We start from the raw sequence: 17,730 nt of genomic DNA on the forward strand, positions 1-17,730 counted from the left end.
CTCTCTCTGTCTCTCTCTCTCTCCCCTCTGTCCCTCGAATCTCTGGAGACAAGGGCCTTTTTGTGTAAAAAAGGGAAATCATAGGACTCACATGCTTCGGAAGGAGAGAAAGTGAGGGATCACAGCAGAGGAGAGGGTTGTTCAGAGGAGAAGAAGAAGTCAGAGAGGAGCAGAGACTGAAGGGATCGTCAGAACCAGACAGCTTTGAGCTCTACTGGACCGGACCGGATATCCTAAACATGGAGAACGGAAAAACAGAAACAGACGACAAGATGGAAGACGTGTCAGAAGGTAAAACAGGTGGCAAAAAACGTTTCACTCAAACTTGGAGAAAAATGTTTTCCTTCAGTAATCAATGGATTTAAAGGGTTAGTTTGATCCAATGACCCAACCAAGCTCACTGATCAAGGCAGCTTTAGATCCAGTGTTCTGTGAGGTTAAACTGTTTTTATCAATGGAGTCTGGTGTGTTTGAAGAGATCATAGATAACAGAATCAGTTCGTCATCAGAAAGGTCTGTCTGACAGCGAGGTAAAGAGGTGAAAACATTTTAAATACAACGTTCACTTTTACTGACATAGATTCTTTTAGGAGTCTAAATACGTCCACAGCAGAACTCGTTTTGCTCCTTTACTCCTTTAAAACACTAGAACCTCCAACAACCACACTTAAAACATCACAACTGTCCCTTTAATACATTCAATGACAATACATCACCTGCTTGTTCACAAGCCTTTCTGTTCTGTGAAGTCGTTACACATCTCTCTTTGATTTTATTTATTCTTTATATATTTATATTTTATTTATATATTCATGGTTCTTTGTGGTCATCTTGCATCTCTTTGTACTCGTTTTGTGTCTCTTTGTAGTTGTTTTGAGTCACTTTGTAGCCTTTTTGGGTCTCTATGCAGTTTTTTGCGGGTCTCTTTGTACTCGTTTTATGTCTCTTTGTAGTTGTTTTGTGTCTCTTTGTGGTCATTTTGGGTCTCTTTATAGTTGTTGTATGTCCCTTTTCAGCCATTTTGTGTCTCTTTGTGGTCATTTTGTGTATCTTCGTAGTTGTTTTGTGTCTCTTTGTGGCCATTTTGAGTCTCTTCCTGGTTTATACGCGTCTCTTCGAGTGACATTTTACATGTGAAGGCCAGAGGGGCCCCTAACGCTTTGGGCCTGATCAGTAATCCGTCCATACCTTTTACACATTCGTGGTAACTGGACTCCATGTACAGTGTGCTTAGCATTAGTTAATGTTACACTATTAGTTGCAATGTCACTGGTAAATTAATTTAAATGAACTTACAATGGAAACTGTGAGGAACATCGTGTGTTTTCTTATCAGTGATCACAGAAGCACACCCTCTTGAGTCCCAACAGGTAATCAATGAGCCTCTTCTGTCTTTATGTCTGAGGTCCCTCTGGGACAGTATAGCTTCATGTTGACATCTTGACATCTTCTTCTGGTCTTTAACAACCGACAGCACAAAGCCAAGCTGTGAGAGGAAACGTGTTGACAGAAAGACTCCATTGTTGAACGCTGTATATTCCTTCTTCTGCTCTGTCACAGTGAAGAAATGTTAAGCATTGTCAATTATGCACCATAATATATGTTAAGTAGGTATTTCAGATGACCGTCTGCAATGTTGACCTGCGACATTTCCACAACAAAACACACAACAAACACAAGCATTGTGCTTTTATACAGCCAGTAAACTGTCCCAAACTGTACTGCATTTAAAAGAAAGATCCATGATAAACGGGAGTTTCCTTGTGCAGCACTTCTTCCTCCAGCAGTCTGATCATAATCACCAACAACAGTCACTCAAAACCTTCCAGCAGCCTCGGATGAATCTCTCTTCTGTGGCATTAGAGCGTATTGGTCATGAACCCTGGTGCAAAGGTTTTTTACCTCCAACAAATCACATGCAGGCAAACATCCTCCACCACAGAGGTTTATTAATGTGCTGTGATACAAACCTGAACCACGACATCACTTTAAAGACCGTGAATGTGAAGTATTAGGTCAGAATTGTGGACGGATTGAAATATAATTTGGTGCAATGTTGGTGGTTTAGCAGACAATCCAGAGCAGATTGAATGTGTGTCTCATCAGTCACAATGTTTTTGGTTGAGTTTAAGGTCTATGTTCCTGGCATTGAGGAGGTTTATGGTGGGGATACGTTGAATATTGACGTTTCTGCAGCTTATTGATTGATCGCTGGTATCTGATCAGAGCCCAGGTATCGATATCGGGGTTTGGAAACGTTGTATTGGTGCATCTCTAGTTAACAGTTAGTTAGTTTCACATAAATGCATTTACTGCAAAGAAAATATTCCATCACATCAAAGTGTTTATCAGCTGTTTCACTGCATTCTATCATTTGTTGGATTTGGGGGGAAATACGCTGGTTTTGACTGAAGCAGAAAGCAATAAAAACAACAGCTTTTACAGTTTCTGGCAACTGCAACTTATGGAAAAAAATCATAATTTATAATTGTGAGAAGCATTGACGCTACGGGAGTGAGATAAAAGATGCAAATGCTGCTCTGAGTATAATTCTGTGAAGGTTTTGAGATGAATAAGTATTTTGGATGAATCAGGAGGTTGAAGTTTCCACCTCTGATGTCATCCATTCATGAGTACATGACGTAATCATTCAATGACATCAATCAACACAAAGTGAAGAGTTTGTTCTTCTTTCAGATAAAGAAGAACATGTGGAGGAGGCTAACCTGGAGATTGCTCAGGTAATCAACAACTCTTCTTCTTCCACACAACTAAAGAAACCTTTCTGTCTCTACATACCATAATACTTCCCTCTCCTCCCTTCATCTGTCAGCAGAGAGGAGTGAGCTGTTTCTAAACTCACTGAGCTCTCAAGCTGCTGCTGACCAATCATTTCACATTTACTTTGAAATGTTTCATGAGAAAACTCTCACGTTTTGACTATTTGACGTGTGACCTTCTCACATTTAGGCCTTTTAAATTAAGAGTTTATGTTTCACACACGAGCTGTGAATTTTATATTGTATTTGATGGGAATGATGAATTCAACATAATAATAATAATAATAATAGTAAATATATTAATAATCTTTATTTATGAAGCGCTTTTCAAAACAAGAATCAAACATTTCAAGACTTTAAACAAATGACAGCAGACAAATAAAACAAATGAAACAAATTGCCTGTTGCCTGTCACCCTCACAGGCAATTCAGTATAATATAATAATATATATATCATACAATAATATTCTGTATAATATAATAATGTATATCGTATAATAATATTCACTATAATATAAAACACACACACACACACACATATATATATAATTATGTATTTATAACTACATGCTGCTGAGACGTGCACACGCGGAGAGGACGTGCAGGAAAATCATATATTTACCGCAGATATCATATTTTACACATATTACTGGGTGATTCCATATTTCAAGAACACAAATATTGACAATTTGTATAGTTCATTATTATTATTACTATTTATTGTATTGTATTTGTTGTGGCTCAAGGTGGGGCGGCGCCCTAGCGCCCTCTAGTGACCAACCGCCACTGTCTGGAGTTAATGTGAGTTCAGTTGTGGATGAATTGAAAACTAACTTCAGAAAACAAAGTTCACTAAAGTTCACATTATGTGCTCATGAACTTATAAACTTACAACTAATTGTGCGTGTAAATATTTTTCTTATCACTTCTTCAAAGAGCTTAATCACAAACATTTACTAAACTTGCACTGATATAATTAAATAAAGACATTTATGAAGAACTCACACTGTAGCCCCGAGTTTAAAGACGGACAGCATGAAGACCACAGAGAGCGTCAGAGAGGAAGAACAGCAGCAGACAAACAGGACAGATGATCCATTCAGGCTGCTGCATGATGCCTTTCACATGACAGAGGGGGGGGGGGGGGGGGGAGAGAGACAGAGGGGGGAGAGAGACAGGGAGAGAGAGAGAGAGAGAGAGAGAGAGATAGAGAGAGAGAGAGCGAGAGGGAGATAGAGATAGAGATAGAGAGAGAGAGAGAGATAGAGATAGAGAGAGAGAGAGACAGAGACAGAGAGAGAGAGAGAGAGAGGGAGATAGAGAGAGAGAGAGAGAGAGAGAGAGAGACAGAGACAGAGAGAGAGAGAGAGGGAGATAGAGAGAGAGAGAGAGAGAGAGAGAGAGAGAGAGAGAGAGAGAGGGGTGGGGGAGATTCAATCAGCTATGAATGAAAAACTGCAGAGAAGAAAGGGAGGCGGACAAAAGAATCCTCTACTTTTAGAATATATAATATAATATATAATAATATATATTATTAACAAAAAGCAGGACTAGAAACCAAAATACGTTGATAAAAAAAACCACAAAAATACTGACCTAATAGAAGAATGAGGGAATTTAAAAGTTATACGCAGCAATATGAACTAGTGTTTCTTTTAGTGCACAAACTTCATGAACTTATTTGTCTTTTTTTATCAAAAACATGATGTTCTTTCTCTGCTTCTTGTGATGCAGCTGCAGGGCCTGCTGGCTGAGCTGCGCGAGGGGCTCCACACTGCCCTGACGGAGCTGTGCGAGCTGCGTCAGAGGGACCGCGGCCTGGAGGAGAAGCTCCGGAACCATCAGACTGACGTGGACGACAAGATAATGAGCCTCAAGAACTCACTCAACACTTTCAAGGTGCTGGAGAGAGAAAGACAGACACACACACACACACACACACACAGTCTATTCTGGCTTTATATTTAGAACATCTGACTGAATCTGTAAACTAATTTCATTTATTAGAAAGGTCTTTCAGACGTCTAACTTCAGAAATACTGAGAGGAGCACATTTACGTCTTCTATGTCGGCCATGTTGTAATGTTTGTGACAATTTTCAAACTGTTGGTTTTGTTGTCTAAACCTAACTGTTGGTTTAGTTGCCTAAACCTAACTGTTGGTTTTGTTGTCTAAACCTAACTGTTGGTTTAGTTGCCTAAACCTAACTGTTGGTCTTGTTGTCTAAACCTAACTGTTGGTTTAGTTGCCTAAACCTAACTGTTGGTCTTGTTGTCTAAACCTAACTGTTGGTTTAGTTGCCTAAACCTAACTGTTGGTCTTGTTGTCTAAACCTAACTGTTGGTTTAGTTGCCTAAACCTAACTGTTGGTTTTGTTGACTAAACCTAACTGTTGGTTTAGTTGCCTAAACCTAACTGTTGGTTTTGTTGACTAAACCTAACTGTTGGTTTAGTTGACTAAACCTAACTGTTGGTTTAGTTGCCTAAACCTAACTGTTGGTTTAGTTGCCTAAACCTAACTGTTGGTCTTGTTGTCTAAACCTAACTGTTGGTTTAGTTGCCTAAACCTAACTGTTGGTTTTGTTGACTAAACCTAACTGTTGGTTTAGTTGCCTAAACCTAACTGTTGGTTTTGTTGACTAAACCTAACTGTTGGTTTAGTTGCCTAAACCTAACTGTTGGTTTTGTTGTCTAAACCTAACTGTTGGTTTTGTTGACTAAACCTAACTGTTGGTTTAGTTGCCTAAACCTAATTGTTGGTCTTGTTGCCTAAACCTAACTGTTGGTGTTGTTGCCTAAACCTAACTGCTGGTTTTGTTGTCTAAACCTAACTGTTAGTTTAGTTGCCTAAACCTAACTGTTGGTTTAGTTGCCTAAACCTAACTGTTGGTGTTGTTGTCTAAACCTAACTGTTGGTTTAGTTGTCTAAACCTAACTGTTGGTCTTGTTGTCTAAACCTAACTGTTGGTTTAGTTGTCTCAACCTAACTGTTGGTGTTGTTGTCTAAACCTAACTGTTGGTGTTGTTGACTAAACCTAACTGTTGGTTTAGTTGCCTAAACCTAATTGTTGGTCTTGTTGCCTAAACCTAACTGTTGGTGTTGTTGCCTAAACCTAACTGCTGGTTTTGTTGTCTAAACCTAACTGTTAGTTTAGTTGCCTAAACCTAACTGTTGGTTTAGTTGCCTAAACCTAACTGTTGGTGTTGTTGTCTAAACCTAACTGTTGGTTTAGTTGTCTAAACCTAACTGTTGGTCTTGTTGTCTAAACCTAACTGTTGGTTTAGTTGTCTCAACCTAACTGTTGGTGTTGTTGTCTAAACCTAACTGTTGGTGTTGTTGACTAAACCTAACTGTTGGTTTAGTTGTCTCAACCTAACTGTTGGTTTAGTTGTCTCAACCTAACTGTTGGTTTTGTTGACTAAACCTACCTGTTGGTTTAGTTGCCTAAACCTAACTGTTGGTGTTGTTGCCTAAACCTAACTGTTGGTGTTGTTGTCTAAACCTAACTGTTGGTTTAGTTGCTGACGGCTTAATTTCAAAGAGTAAAAGAAAGGCCTGTGTTGTGGTTGTATTTGGTTTAATCTGCGTGCAGGAGGAGCTGAACGTGGCGTTGATCCACATAAAGGACGTCTCCAGCAGACAGAAGGAGGTGCAGAAGAGGATGGAACTGTTACCATCAGAAAACAACAAAGACATCATCTCTGTCCCACACAGGTAGGACTGAAACATACGTAATATACTATAAACACACAAAACATTATAATCATATTATGGTTCCCTATTGCACTGCTGTTTTTTGTTATTCATATCGAGAGGTTTGCATCCAGAGCTGTTTTTGATCTCCTTAAACATAAAGCTTTTTGCAAAAATATGTTTTATTTGTCTTTTGATTGGTCCAAAAGCAGAAAGAGCTCCAGGGCAGATGTGCTGTCAGCATCAGGAGAGGAACACATCTGCCTGCCCGGCCAGTCAGACCTCAGTGTTATTCAACACTTCTTCTCCAGTCTGCCACATGGCAGCTCGCCTCAGAGGAGCACCACGTCCACACACAGTGAGTCTGTCACATCACATCCACCCACCAAAGAAGAAGAAGAAGCTCAGTTTATTCACTTGTTTGTGTGTTTTTGTTACAGCCTCCGTCTCTGAGCAGGAGGCTCAGCAGCAGAGAGGTTGTCGGTCCAAATCTCCAGCATGGGGAGAGAGGAAGACCAGCAGAGACGACACAGAGACGCCTAACAGCCAGACTGAGAACAGTGAGAAATACACGTGTTCATGCAACTAATGATAAAACTGGAAGCTAGATTGACGGTGTTAGGATAGATGATTGACAGGAGCGCTCCTTCCCTGAAACAAGAAACCAAAACACCGTCTTTATTTCAAGCGTTGGAGGGATACCAGAGGTGTATAAATACAGGATTGTTTGCGTAGCTAACTGTCACCCTCGTAAACACTTCCTGGTTGCACCTGATTGGCTCATTTGGAAACTTTTCCTCTTGTGTCACTAATACTTATGTCAATAATGCTGAATCTGTTCCTCATTTTAGATCAACGGTTTAGTTTAAAAAGTTTTCCCAGGAGTTTCAGGAGGTGGTGAGCCTGGTGAGCCAGGCTAGCTGTTTCCCCCCGTTTCCAGTCTCTATGCTAAGCTAAGCTAACTTTCGCCCCAGCTCCGGCTTCAAATTGAACGGACGGATATGAAAGAATTTGATTATTTCCCAAACTGTCAAACTTTTCCTTCATATTTGAACATAAGTTTAAAGCAGAAATATAGTTTTAGTGAACACAGATGAAATAGTCCGAAAGCCCAAATATCAAAACCCCCAAAAACCATCTCTTCATCTGTTTGAAGTCTAACATCTGGAGGTAAAACTGAACTCGCCATCTGCTGTTGGCTGGTCTTTGATGCCACGCGATGTCCCAGTACAGTGAGCGTCATCACCAGTTTAAACTGGTATATCTGTGCTTCTGTGTGTGTGTGTGTGTGTGTGTGTGTGTGTGTGTGCAGATAAGAGACAGCGAGTGGCTCTGGAGCTGCTGGAGTCGGAGAGAGTTTACGTGTCCCACCTGTCTCTGTTACTGAAGGCCAACATCTCCTTCAACGGGTCCGAAGCTCTGAGCTCCAAAGAAAAACGGTAAGTTTGACAAAAACAGACAAATGAACCGACAATAGATAATTAGGTAATTTAATAGCTTTACTCTGTGGACAGGTCTTTCAAAAACAATATGTACATTTAAGAAGGTGCACTCACTACTTTAAGAAAAGCAGAATGTGTAGAAAACATCTATCCGATAAGTTATGAGCCATAAACCCAATAAATATCACATCGTTTCCATCTTTGTCACCAACATCCATTTACTGCAGGAGAGGCTGCTGATCTAATTTCAGAGCTTACAGTGAGGAGACAACAGCAAATCAACTAATCAAATAACAGCCGGTTGTAAACACCAGAGAGACTGAGAGGACACTCTCCACACAGCTCACTAATGTAATCACAGCTTCAGCTTCAGCACACGTGGTCCCAATGACCGCAAGCACCAACGAAGAAGGTGCAGATGTGCTGAAGTGGGTCAAATGGTTCATTTTAAACGAACCATTTGTTTTAACTTGCTGCCAGATGTCCGTCACATAAGATGGTGTAATCATGTTTAGTATACTACATGAAGGTACAACCAGAAAGGATGTTTGCAGGTTCTGGAAGCTGAAAATGCTTCCTTCCTTACTTCCTTCCTTACTTCTGTGAATGTTTATAGAACAGAGAAAGTATTCTCCACCTTCTCCTCTTCTCGCTGTCTTCAGTCCGTTTCCCAGCGCTCTGAGGTTTCTGATCCAGCAGCACCTGGAGCTCCTCCACACTCTCCAGGAACGAGTGCTCAAGAGCCAGTGGCAAGGCATCATGGGAGATGTGTTCATGAGGCTCACCAGCAAAGAGGTGAACTACAATACTGTGCACACCGCCCCAGTGTCGGTATATCTACATATCTACATATGAAGATATGTAGATATCTACAAATCTACATATCTACATATCTTCACATCTACATATGTAGATATGAAGATATGTAGATATGAAGATATGAAGATATGAAGATATGTAGATATGAAGAAATGTAGATATGTAGCTATACGCCACCAGTAAACTAAATACCTCTCTTGACACCTGTGTCACCTCCAGGAAGTGAGTGTTGAGCTGCATGTTTCCCTTTTTTATAGCAAGGGGTTAATTCATACGACCAAAGAGGAGAGGTCGGGTTACTGCATTAACAGTTCATTTCAGCCGTCTGCTCGTTGTAATATTTTGACGACTGTGGACAAAATGTACGAAGGAATCTTTTGGTTTAATGCAATTCAATACAACAACACCACAAACCAAAAAGCCACAGAGTTCAATCCGCTCTTTGTTGAGAATCAAACATGAAAATCTTCAGAATTATCCGACATTTCTTTGCGGATATTTTAACAACCATATAACATTAAAGATGTGGACCTCCAGTTTAACTCGCTTGTAAATCGAGATCTTGACATTTACGGCTCACGGTGCTGTTAATGAGGAGGGGTGAAGAGGTCGCGTCTTGTGACCGGCCGTTGATAATGAATCTGAATCGTGTTGGCAGCCATGACGGACCTCAAATGAAATGTCAAATTCCAGCGGAGCCATGTGGGGAGCTGGAAACAGAGGAAGGACCGAGACAACGGAGATTCTTGTTATCGCTCTACAACACTACTGATGGCAAAAATAGTTACTAGTGCTTTACTGACAACAATCACAACTCTCTTAAAGACTTGACCCCCACTGGCATTATATAGGCACTGAATGGTGATTATGATGTTATGATCTTTAGTTATAATTATCTAAAAACCTGCATGTGGGCAAAATTAAGAATTCAATTTGCAACAATAATGTCCGTAGTGTGAAAAACAAAATGTTCCGGGATTAAAAGTAGTAAAAAAACATCGATTTAAACTCCTAAAAAAGTGTTTTGTAATATTAATAGATTGTAAAGTTGAGCTGCAAGCTAAAAACAACAAGAATACACTGAAGCTAACGAGTCTATTAAAGAACAATGTGTCGCTAATTGGCTCTGAGTGATTGGGAGGAAATGAGGTAATTGGTAGGAACACCTATTTAAAAATAAAGGCAGGTTCACAATGCATTGTGGGTCCCCGCTCACTGAGAGCAGAGAGCTTGAGGGAGGAAAGAAACAGAAAGAAAGGAATCTTCTAATTACAAGATAATTCTAATTATTGTTAAGGTATTTTGTTTGTGTAGTTTGTTTTATATATTTATATTTAAATTTGAATTAAAGAAGGTGATATAAAGAAGGTTATATCATGAAAATAAATCAGTGATTTGCTGTAAATGAGCAGAATGTAAATGATAACCTGAATAAAGGCTGTAAACTCACATTAAGCCTGTTTAGGTTCTATCCACACACGGCTCATGAGCTACAACGTCTGCTCAGCCACAACAGACGGACAGTGAAGGCAGCACAGGGAGTGGAAAATGTGCATGCGAATACAAAATACAACTTCTCTTTCTCTCTCTTTCTCTCCCCACAGAGTGATTTCTTGGACTTTTACGTTTCCTACCTGAAGGAGCTTCCGGACTGTCTGTCAGTCGTCTCCATGCTCAACTCCAGCTCCATGAAACCTTCTGCATTCCTGGAGGTAACACAAAAAGAGACAGGAAGTGATGTAACAGTGCACAGCATTAGATAATGTAACAGGACAGGATGTGATAAAGGGATGAAAGGATACAGAAGAAGGACATTTATTATTATCAGAGAAATTCCTAGACAGCTAGCTTATAACTAGCTAGTAGCCGCTGTGTTTCTTATACCTGCTGTGCTAAATGGTTTTTGTCCTTCCATCCTGATTGGTCGACCATTGCTGCTCCGATTGGCTGCAGAGTGAAATAATGGGCGACGAATCCAGACCCTCCCTCCACACTCTGCTCCTTCAGCCGGTTCAGAGGATCCCCGAGTACCTGCTGCTGCTTCAGGTTAGACAACTACGACTTTGTGTAGCGCATTTCATACATGTAGCAATGCGTGTAGTTCAAACATGTGTGCACATAATAAGTATATATCTGTGTGTGTGTGTGTGTGTGCAGGAGCTGCTGAGGCAGACCAATGCAGAGCACCCGGACTACTACCTGCTGCTGGTTTGCATCCAGCAGTTCAGGTCCTTCATGGCTCAGTACCACCACCTCCTCCAGCACAACCAGGAGCTTCTGCTGCACAACCGCAAGGAGGTGAAGAGGTCAGGATTTACCACTCTACAGAAAGATAACATCACATGCATCGCTTATTCTCACTGTTTGTACCTGACAACATAAGGTGTTCATGTGCGCTGCAGGTCTACCATGACGCAGCTGTTAAAGACAGTGGAAAGCGGGATTCAAGCGAACAACATTGGCTCACCGTACCCATGCAACAGTGCCATGTTGTGAGTATCTTAGCATTCTTAACTTCCTATTTGTTGATGAACCCTCTTATATGAATTGTCCATCCCTCACAGAGAACATGCCAACCAGGTGAAGCGGAGCAAGCAGCGTCTCCTGGAGCAGATCCAGTCCCGTCGTTTCCAGGATTGGGACCAGGAGCCCGGAACTCATTGTTACGAGTCAGAGTGGCCCTCCCAGCTCCCGTTCTTCAGCCCAGACCTGGACTCACGAAACCACAAACCAACAGGTCTGTGGTCACGGAAGCTTCTGATTAAACCCTTTCTGTGGTTTATGTTTGATTAGACTATGCACTTTTGGACATCAAGAGGAATGCTGGGAGTTTTATGAGGTGGATCTTGGGAGGCGTCAGTATGCTTGAAATTAAAGTGCTTGTCAGATTGTCGAATGGCATTTGAAAACAAACTTTCTGAAGCTCCCAATCCAACCAGCACACCCAGTGTGCGTGAGCAATTTGCAGGTGTCTGAAGTTGAGAAAGGAGGCAAGCTCTCTTTTTGAGATGTTCAGAAAACACTGCATATAAAGGACTTCTTATGAAGCACACTGAACCCTTTTGAGAAGAAGAAGTGGGATAGGATAGAGTTTAAATATCTTTTGCCAAAGTCGAACCCCTCTTGAAATAAGACCCTTAAGTTCAAGGCACCGGCCTCTTGGGTCAACAAGACACCCAGGTATCTGTCCCATGTCATATCTGTGAGCCTTTTAGTCTTAGTTTGCAATAATCTTTAATAATGTCACTTTGTGTATCCCATGTAGGGATTCGGCAGAAACAGACATACAACCCATGTCACTTAAATGCTTTTGGGGCACTTGCCCCATCGGTCAACCAGTCAACCAACCTTTGGCTTTCAGGTCTTGGCAGTATCCCAGAGAGTGAGGCGTCTGAGATGGCCATGTCGTGCCAGCATCATCTGCCCTCCAGACCGGCAGACGTCCGTCAGGTTCAACCGGGCTCCGCTCTGGCCGACGCCCTCGGAGAGTTCCTTCTCCCTCCAGACCCTCCAGGGATGGAGAGCCTCTACGAAGAGGACAGAGGCTCCCCTCACGATGTCCCCATGTTCGACCGCTGCTCCTCCGCCTCTTCAGATTCCTCCATCGACATTGCCTTTGTGAAGTGCCCTAAAGCGCCCTCGGTGTCCCATCACGCGACGGCAGTGAACGTGTCGACAGCGCGCGATGTCTTTGGCAACGGTGGAAGCCACGGGAACGGTTACAAGCTGCCCAACAGAGGATGCATATCTCCGGATGAAGCTGTGATGATGCGCCGCAATCAGCATCGCCCCCTTCAGGCCAGCCAGCGTAAGAGCAAGGTGAGCCTGTTCACTCTTATAAACTTATTTTGGGTTCCTACAGCTGTAGTAAACCAATCGACATGTGGCTTGCTAGATACAGTGAATACAACTTGATGATGTTATGAATCGCAAATGACGCGAATAAACACAAATTATCCTGCGATCAAACTCCCGCAACCACAGCATTAGAAGGTGGAAAGGTTCTGGGTGAAACCATTACACCACAGAAGAGTTGTGTAGAAGCTCTGATATGGGGGTTCTGGATGGAACCCTTCACCGATGGTTCTAGGTCTAACCCTTTATGTTGGGTTCTAGGTATAAGCCTCTGAAAGGGTTGCAGAACCTAAAATGGTTCTCGTAAATGGAGACAAGCAGAAGAAACCTATATGGTATATAGTTGAAATAATTTTTACATGTGTTTAAATAAACAATATATTATTGTATATATAATATATTCTCTGCTGTGTAGTCACTGAACGGCCTGCAGATGGACAACACAGCGAGCGGTCTGGAGGGTGGTCCACTATCAGACCACCTCCAGAGGTTGGGACTGGGCAGCCACGCCAAGCTGGAGCGCCAGGGCAGTAAAGGCAGCAAAGGGTGTCCCACCCCGTCCCGTAAGGTCCACAACCCCCTGGGGAACCGGGTGGACATCGACAAACAGGACGATGATCTTCATGGGCTGCTCAGCATTGTGGGTTGTCAACAGATCAATATATCTTTACCTTCAAACTGTCTGTACCGACGTTCAGTGTCAATACAGACACACCGTAGATGGTACCAAATGTGATCAAACCGTAGTTGATAATATTGTGTTTGACCCCACCAGGACTCGGGTTTCCAATCATGGGGGGAGGAGTCAAAGTGGAGGGGCGGGGCAGAGGAGACTAACCACACCCCCTTCAGCGAGAGGAGTCGGAAGCAGGACAAAGGAGGCTTCAGGAGCTCCTTCAAGAAACTCTTCAAGAAGAAGTAAGGACTGGAAATATGCACATGAATGACATGATAGGCGGAAGGACATGGAAGAATCAAACTCTCACCTCCTGCTTTTTCTTCCCAACAGGAGCAGTGACGAGAAGAGAGAGAAAGGAGGTGAGAAGACACCAGAAAAACAAAACAACGGTGAACATGAGACACCGGGGAGAAATCCCAAACTGGCCCATCTGGAGATAAACCGTGGCACAGCTGTATGAACACCAATATATCACACAGGCACAGCTGTATGAACACCCCGATATCACACAGGCACAGCTGTATGAACACCAATATATCACACAGAAACAGCTGTATGAACACCAATATATCACACAGAAACAGCTGTATGAACACCGATATATCACACAGAAACAGCTGTATGAATACCCCGATATCACACAGGCACAGCTGTATGAACACCAATATATCACACAGGCACAGCTGTATGAACACCAATATATCACACAGGCACAGCTAACACTAATATATAAACACAACATGAGGCTGTCTTACATTTACTACTCTATAAATGATGCTGTACAGGTATACACCTAAGCTAAGCAAAGTTTCCACTCATTTTTCCACTCATTTTCTAGCAGCAGTGTGTACTAGTAGTTCAGTTAGCCGTTAGCGGTTAGCTAACCACATAGTTACAAATATAATACGTGCCGTGTCGTTTGTGTAGTTTAACTTTATTTACTGTAAATAGCTCTACCTCCAGTTTATACTGTTTATAACTACTTTCTTTAACTTGTTACACTATTTTGTCAGGTTTGTTTGGTACCCAACTTTCAAATCTATCTATCTTTTGAATTGGTTAAAGTGTAATATTAAAAGGTGGTTTCTTCTTCTTGGGAAACAGTTCTCTGAACACGAGCGTGTTTATTTTTTTATGTCTTTCACTGCCGTTCTACTTCCTGCTAAATGTCTTAAGCCATAACCAGAAATGATTATATTGTGCATATACTCAGGAGAACCAACACTCAACTGTTATCAGTTGAATGTTTGTATGTTTGAGCAATTTGTTGAAACATTTAATGTTTTTCTTTGTGACAAATATTTCTATGCATTGAGATAAACGTGACAATCAAGAAGATTCAATAAAGGTCAACGCTGAAAGTTAAGCTTTTTCTTTTGAATTCCTGAATGCTTTGTCACTTATTAAACAATCCTGAGATGGAAAGAAAAGCTGCTCACGAGGGTCGAAGCCAGACGACAACGTCCGATTCTGAAGAGTGAAGCCAATGCTTCATGTGTTAAAGCTGCATTCTCTCTAGTGTCCACCAGGGGGCGACTCCTCTGGTTGTATAGAAGTCTATGAGAAAATGACTCTACTTCTCTCTTGATTTATTACCTCAGTAAACATTGTAAACATGAGTTTATGGTCTCAATCTCTAGTTTCAAGTCTTCTTCAATACAGCATGATGTTCATTTAGTACATTATGGTCCATTTAGAGTCAAACAGACCATAAAGCAGGGGATGCTTTAGGGCGGGGCTACACGGTGATTGACAGGTCTCTACCAGAGACGTATACGGCGTCTCTACGTCACTCCTCCTCAGTCCAGATATGGTCACTTCCTGTTCACTGGTTGCCAATAAATCCCCTCCATGCTACAGTGGACCTTTCATTTTAAGGGATCATATGACAAAAAGTTGGGAATGATTGGAAAATAATTTTAATACACAGCAGATATGTAACTTATTATAACAAAGGATCAACTATGCTCCAGTTAATAATCATATATATATTATTGTGAGGAGTTTAAAATGTAAATATGAAGCCTGAACCTCACAGAAGCCTTTCCAACCTCTAGCTGGTGACGGTTAACCTGGAAATGCAGCTCTGAAACTGGACAATATTAACAAACAATATCAATATTATCTTCTTTCTTTGGAATCAACCCTTTCTATCGATGACGTCACATCTAAATAAAACCAGCTGGTCGAGCTCTTAAAGAAACAAACAACAAAGAAGCTTTTCAGTGAAATAACCGGCGAACAGCAGACGGTGGAGTTCCTTCTTTTTAATGTGTTAACCTGTCATCTCATAAATCTGTTACACTTCTGAAACAAAATATAGGCAATTATACAGTATGTAAAACAAACCCATTTTTTATTTTACACTATGTACATTTCATAACGTGTGCATCGCATCATGACAACAAAAAAGACAAAAAGGTGACGTCACAGCGACAGAACAGAGAAGAGAGTTTGTACATCGGGAGGAAGAAGTCGTCTTTAAGACAGTTCAGGGTTCTTCTCTGTGACGTTCAGCACATTCACATCTCTGGCGTCCACGTCGTCTTAAAGAGAATCCCTCTGGACTTTATCCCACACGTGATTCGACCCGTTAGAGCTTCTGAACACACTGTTTTAACATTGCAGCACAATGGAAGGCCGTGTTGGCACCAGAGAGGATTATAGGTTCACACTTGTGTCCATGGAAGCGTCATTCAGTCCCAAAGAAACCCCAAAAATAAAAGGTATGAATCAAACGGAGAAAAGAAAAGAAATAAAACCGGAGTGAGGTTTTAGGAATCGTTTGTATCGTCTGTTTTAAACTTCATTATATGATGTTAAATGTGCAGCTATGATACAGGAGGAGACTATCCTGGCCGTGAGATACGATCTAATCTCTCGTTCTCTTTGTCTTCTCGTGTTTTAGTAACTTGTTGATTTATTAACTTCTGATCGTTTACATACGTCTACTGAGGACAAAGACATTTTAACAAGAGTCCTTAAGAGTTTTATAAGCCGTAGAATGTTCAATAACAACAGATTTTGGCATAAAAACATACGTAAAACATACGTTCTTTAACATGAACGATCCCTTCTGTAGAGGAACGTGTGAGACATTTAACGAATAAAGGAATCAACAAAGTCACGTGAGCCTGAATATGAAATGTGATTAATTTGGCTGAACGACTGACGGTGAAGTGTTCTTCTGTTGACACCGGATGCATGAATCAGAACGAGAACATTATTGTTGAATAACCCGATTGTGTGAATAAAAGCTTGGCTGCAGCTCTGAAGCTAACATTTGTGTTACTGGACGTTGGCGTAGAATTCATCTCTTTTATGGCTGATTTCTTAATATCCGCTTTATATTAAGTGTGCCGTCTCTGCTGTCCTGAAGAACTCATAAAACATTTGTTTTCCAGCTGCAAAGCAACACTTCTGTCACATGTGCACAGGCGCTAAAACAAATACACAAATAATCTACATCCAGAGGATCCGTTCAAACCCATGAAAACAGTGACGTAGTGTTTAGGGAGCGTTAGTGTCGCTGACGGAGGAACGAGAAACAGAGACACCAACAACCAGAGAGATGCTACATTCTCTTGTTAAACTGTCCAACATGGCGACATGTGGCTCTTAAAGCACCTCAGTAGAACATCTGAAGTATTCGCTGCAGTTCCTCTTTGAGTCAATGAGATGTTTAAGCTTTAAATCTTCAGTGAAGCTCAGATTAGCTCGTTAACTTTACTGCGACTGTGATCATAATGATGATGTTTAATGTCACGTATTGACTTGATGCTGCCTGTGAGGAGCAGCTCATTGACTTCTGTAAAAGGACAATTGTTCTAATTAGTTATAAGATGATCGTTTCTTTATGGAGAGCATGAAGAATTAATAAATAACGGACTTCCTGGAAGCGTTCTACTCGACAACGTGGACCTTCAGCTCTGAGAGAGTTCAGGTTTTAGTGACGTCGCCTCGGAGACGTTCAGCTAAACTAGCGTTCACGTCACCTCATCGCGTCACAGCTTGTACAGACTGGTAGTGTGTTACATGTAGTGATCTCTTATACACAGTCACAGCAATGAAGGGTTAAAAAACGTCTCCAAATTATGACTAAAAGGATAAAACATTTGTTTTCTCTGGTAACATCCATTTAGTTTAGAGAAGCTCGCTGGAGGGAGTCGGCTCTTTATGTCACTTTAAATGTGTTTCATTATAAGCCGTGTTTTATTCTCTTTGTGGTGCCACATGAGAGGGGTTAGGACATTATTTTATGGAATCTTTTAAAGAGAACAGCTCGTTTTATTTTTATATAATGTGCAAACTTCCCCTCTGAGAAACACACAGAAGTTCAGTTTAATGTTATGAAGTACGGAAGCCCTGAGAGGACAGTGAGGAAACATACTCTGGTGCTCCCAGTCTGACAGAAGTAGATTCTACTCTCCAGTTCATGACTTCAGAACAAGAGAAAGAAAT

At 41.4% G+C, this 17,730-nt stretch overlaps 2 protein-coding genes and 1 long non-coding RNA gene across 14 annotated transcripts in view; 1 reads left to right on the forward strand and 2 right to left on the reverse strand.

Annotated features, from left to right (window-relative positions):
- Positions 1 to 239: 239 nt before the first annotated feature.
- arhgef33 (Rho guanine nucleotide exchange factor (GEF) 33) lies at positions 240 to 13,729 on the forward strand. Its single transcript, XM_076079406.1, has 17 exons — positions 240 to 291; positions 2,698 to 2,741; positions 4,515 to 4,679; positions 6,374 to 6,494; positions 6,746 to 6,832; positions 6,915 to 7,034; positions 7,787 to 7,913; positions 8,579 to 8,711; positions 10,340 to 10,447; positions 10,689 to 10,781; positions 10,893 to 11,041; positions 11,138 to 11,227; positions 11,300 to 11,472; positions 12,097 to 12,554; positions 13,006 to 13,230; positions 13,366 to 13,508; positions 13,600 to 13,729. The coding sequence occupies exons 1-17, from the start codon at positions 240 to 242 to the stop codon at positions 13,727 to 13,729; spliced, it is 2,418 nt and encodes an 805-aa protein (XP_075935521.1).
- Positions 8,863 to 12,724, reverse strand: LOC142935201 (uncharacterized). Its single transcript, XR_012947797.1, has 3 exons — positions 10,620 to 12,724; positions 10,370 to 10,441; positions 8,863 to 9,445 (listed from the first exon to the last, which is right to left on the reverse strand). It is a non-coding gene; the product is annotated as an uncharacterized LOC142935201 (long non-coding RNA).
- Positions 13,730 to 15,521: 1,792 nt separating the features above from the next.
- Positions 15,522 to 17,730, reverse strand: part of LOC142935182 (mitogen-activated protein kinase kinase kinase kinase 3-like) — a 48,268-nt gene continuing 46,059 nt past the window's right edge. For all 12 annotated transcript variants that reach the window (XM_076079375.1, XM_076079373.1, XM_076079374.1 and 9 more), the window contains one exon: positions 15,522 to 17,730. This exon is cut by the window's right edge and continues 1,833 nt beyond it. The gene's annotated coding sequence lies outside the window, so the exon portion shown is untranslated.

Source organism: Anarhichas minor, unplaced genomic scaffold (genome assembly GCF_050575085.1).
Source record: "Anarhichas minor isolate MPS153535 unplaced genomic scaffold, ASM5057508v1 ptg000072l, whole genome shotgun sequence".
Classification (NCBI taxonomy): domain Eukaryota; kingdom Metazoa; phylum Chordata; class Actinopteri; order Perciformes; family Anarhichadidae; genus Anarhichas; species Anarhichas minor.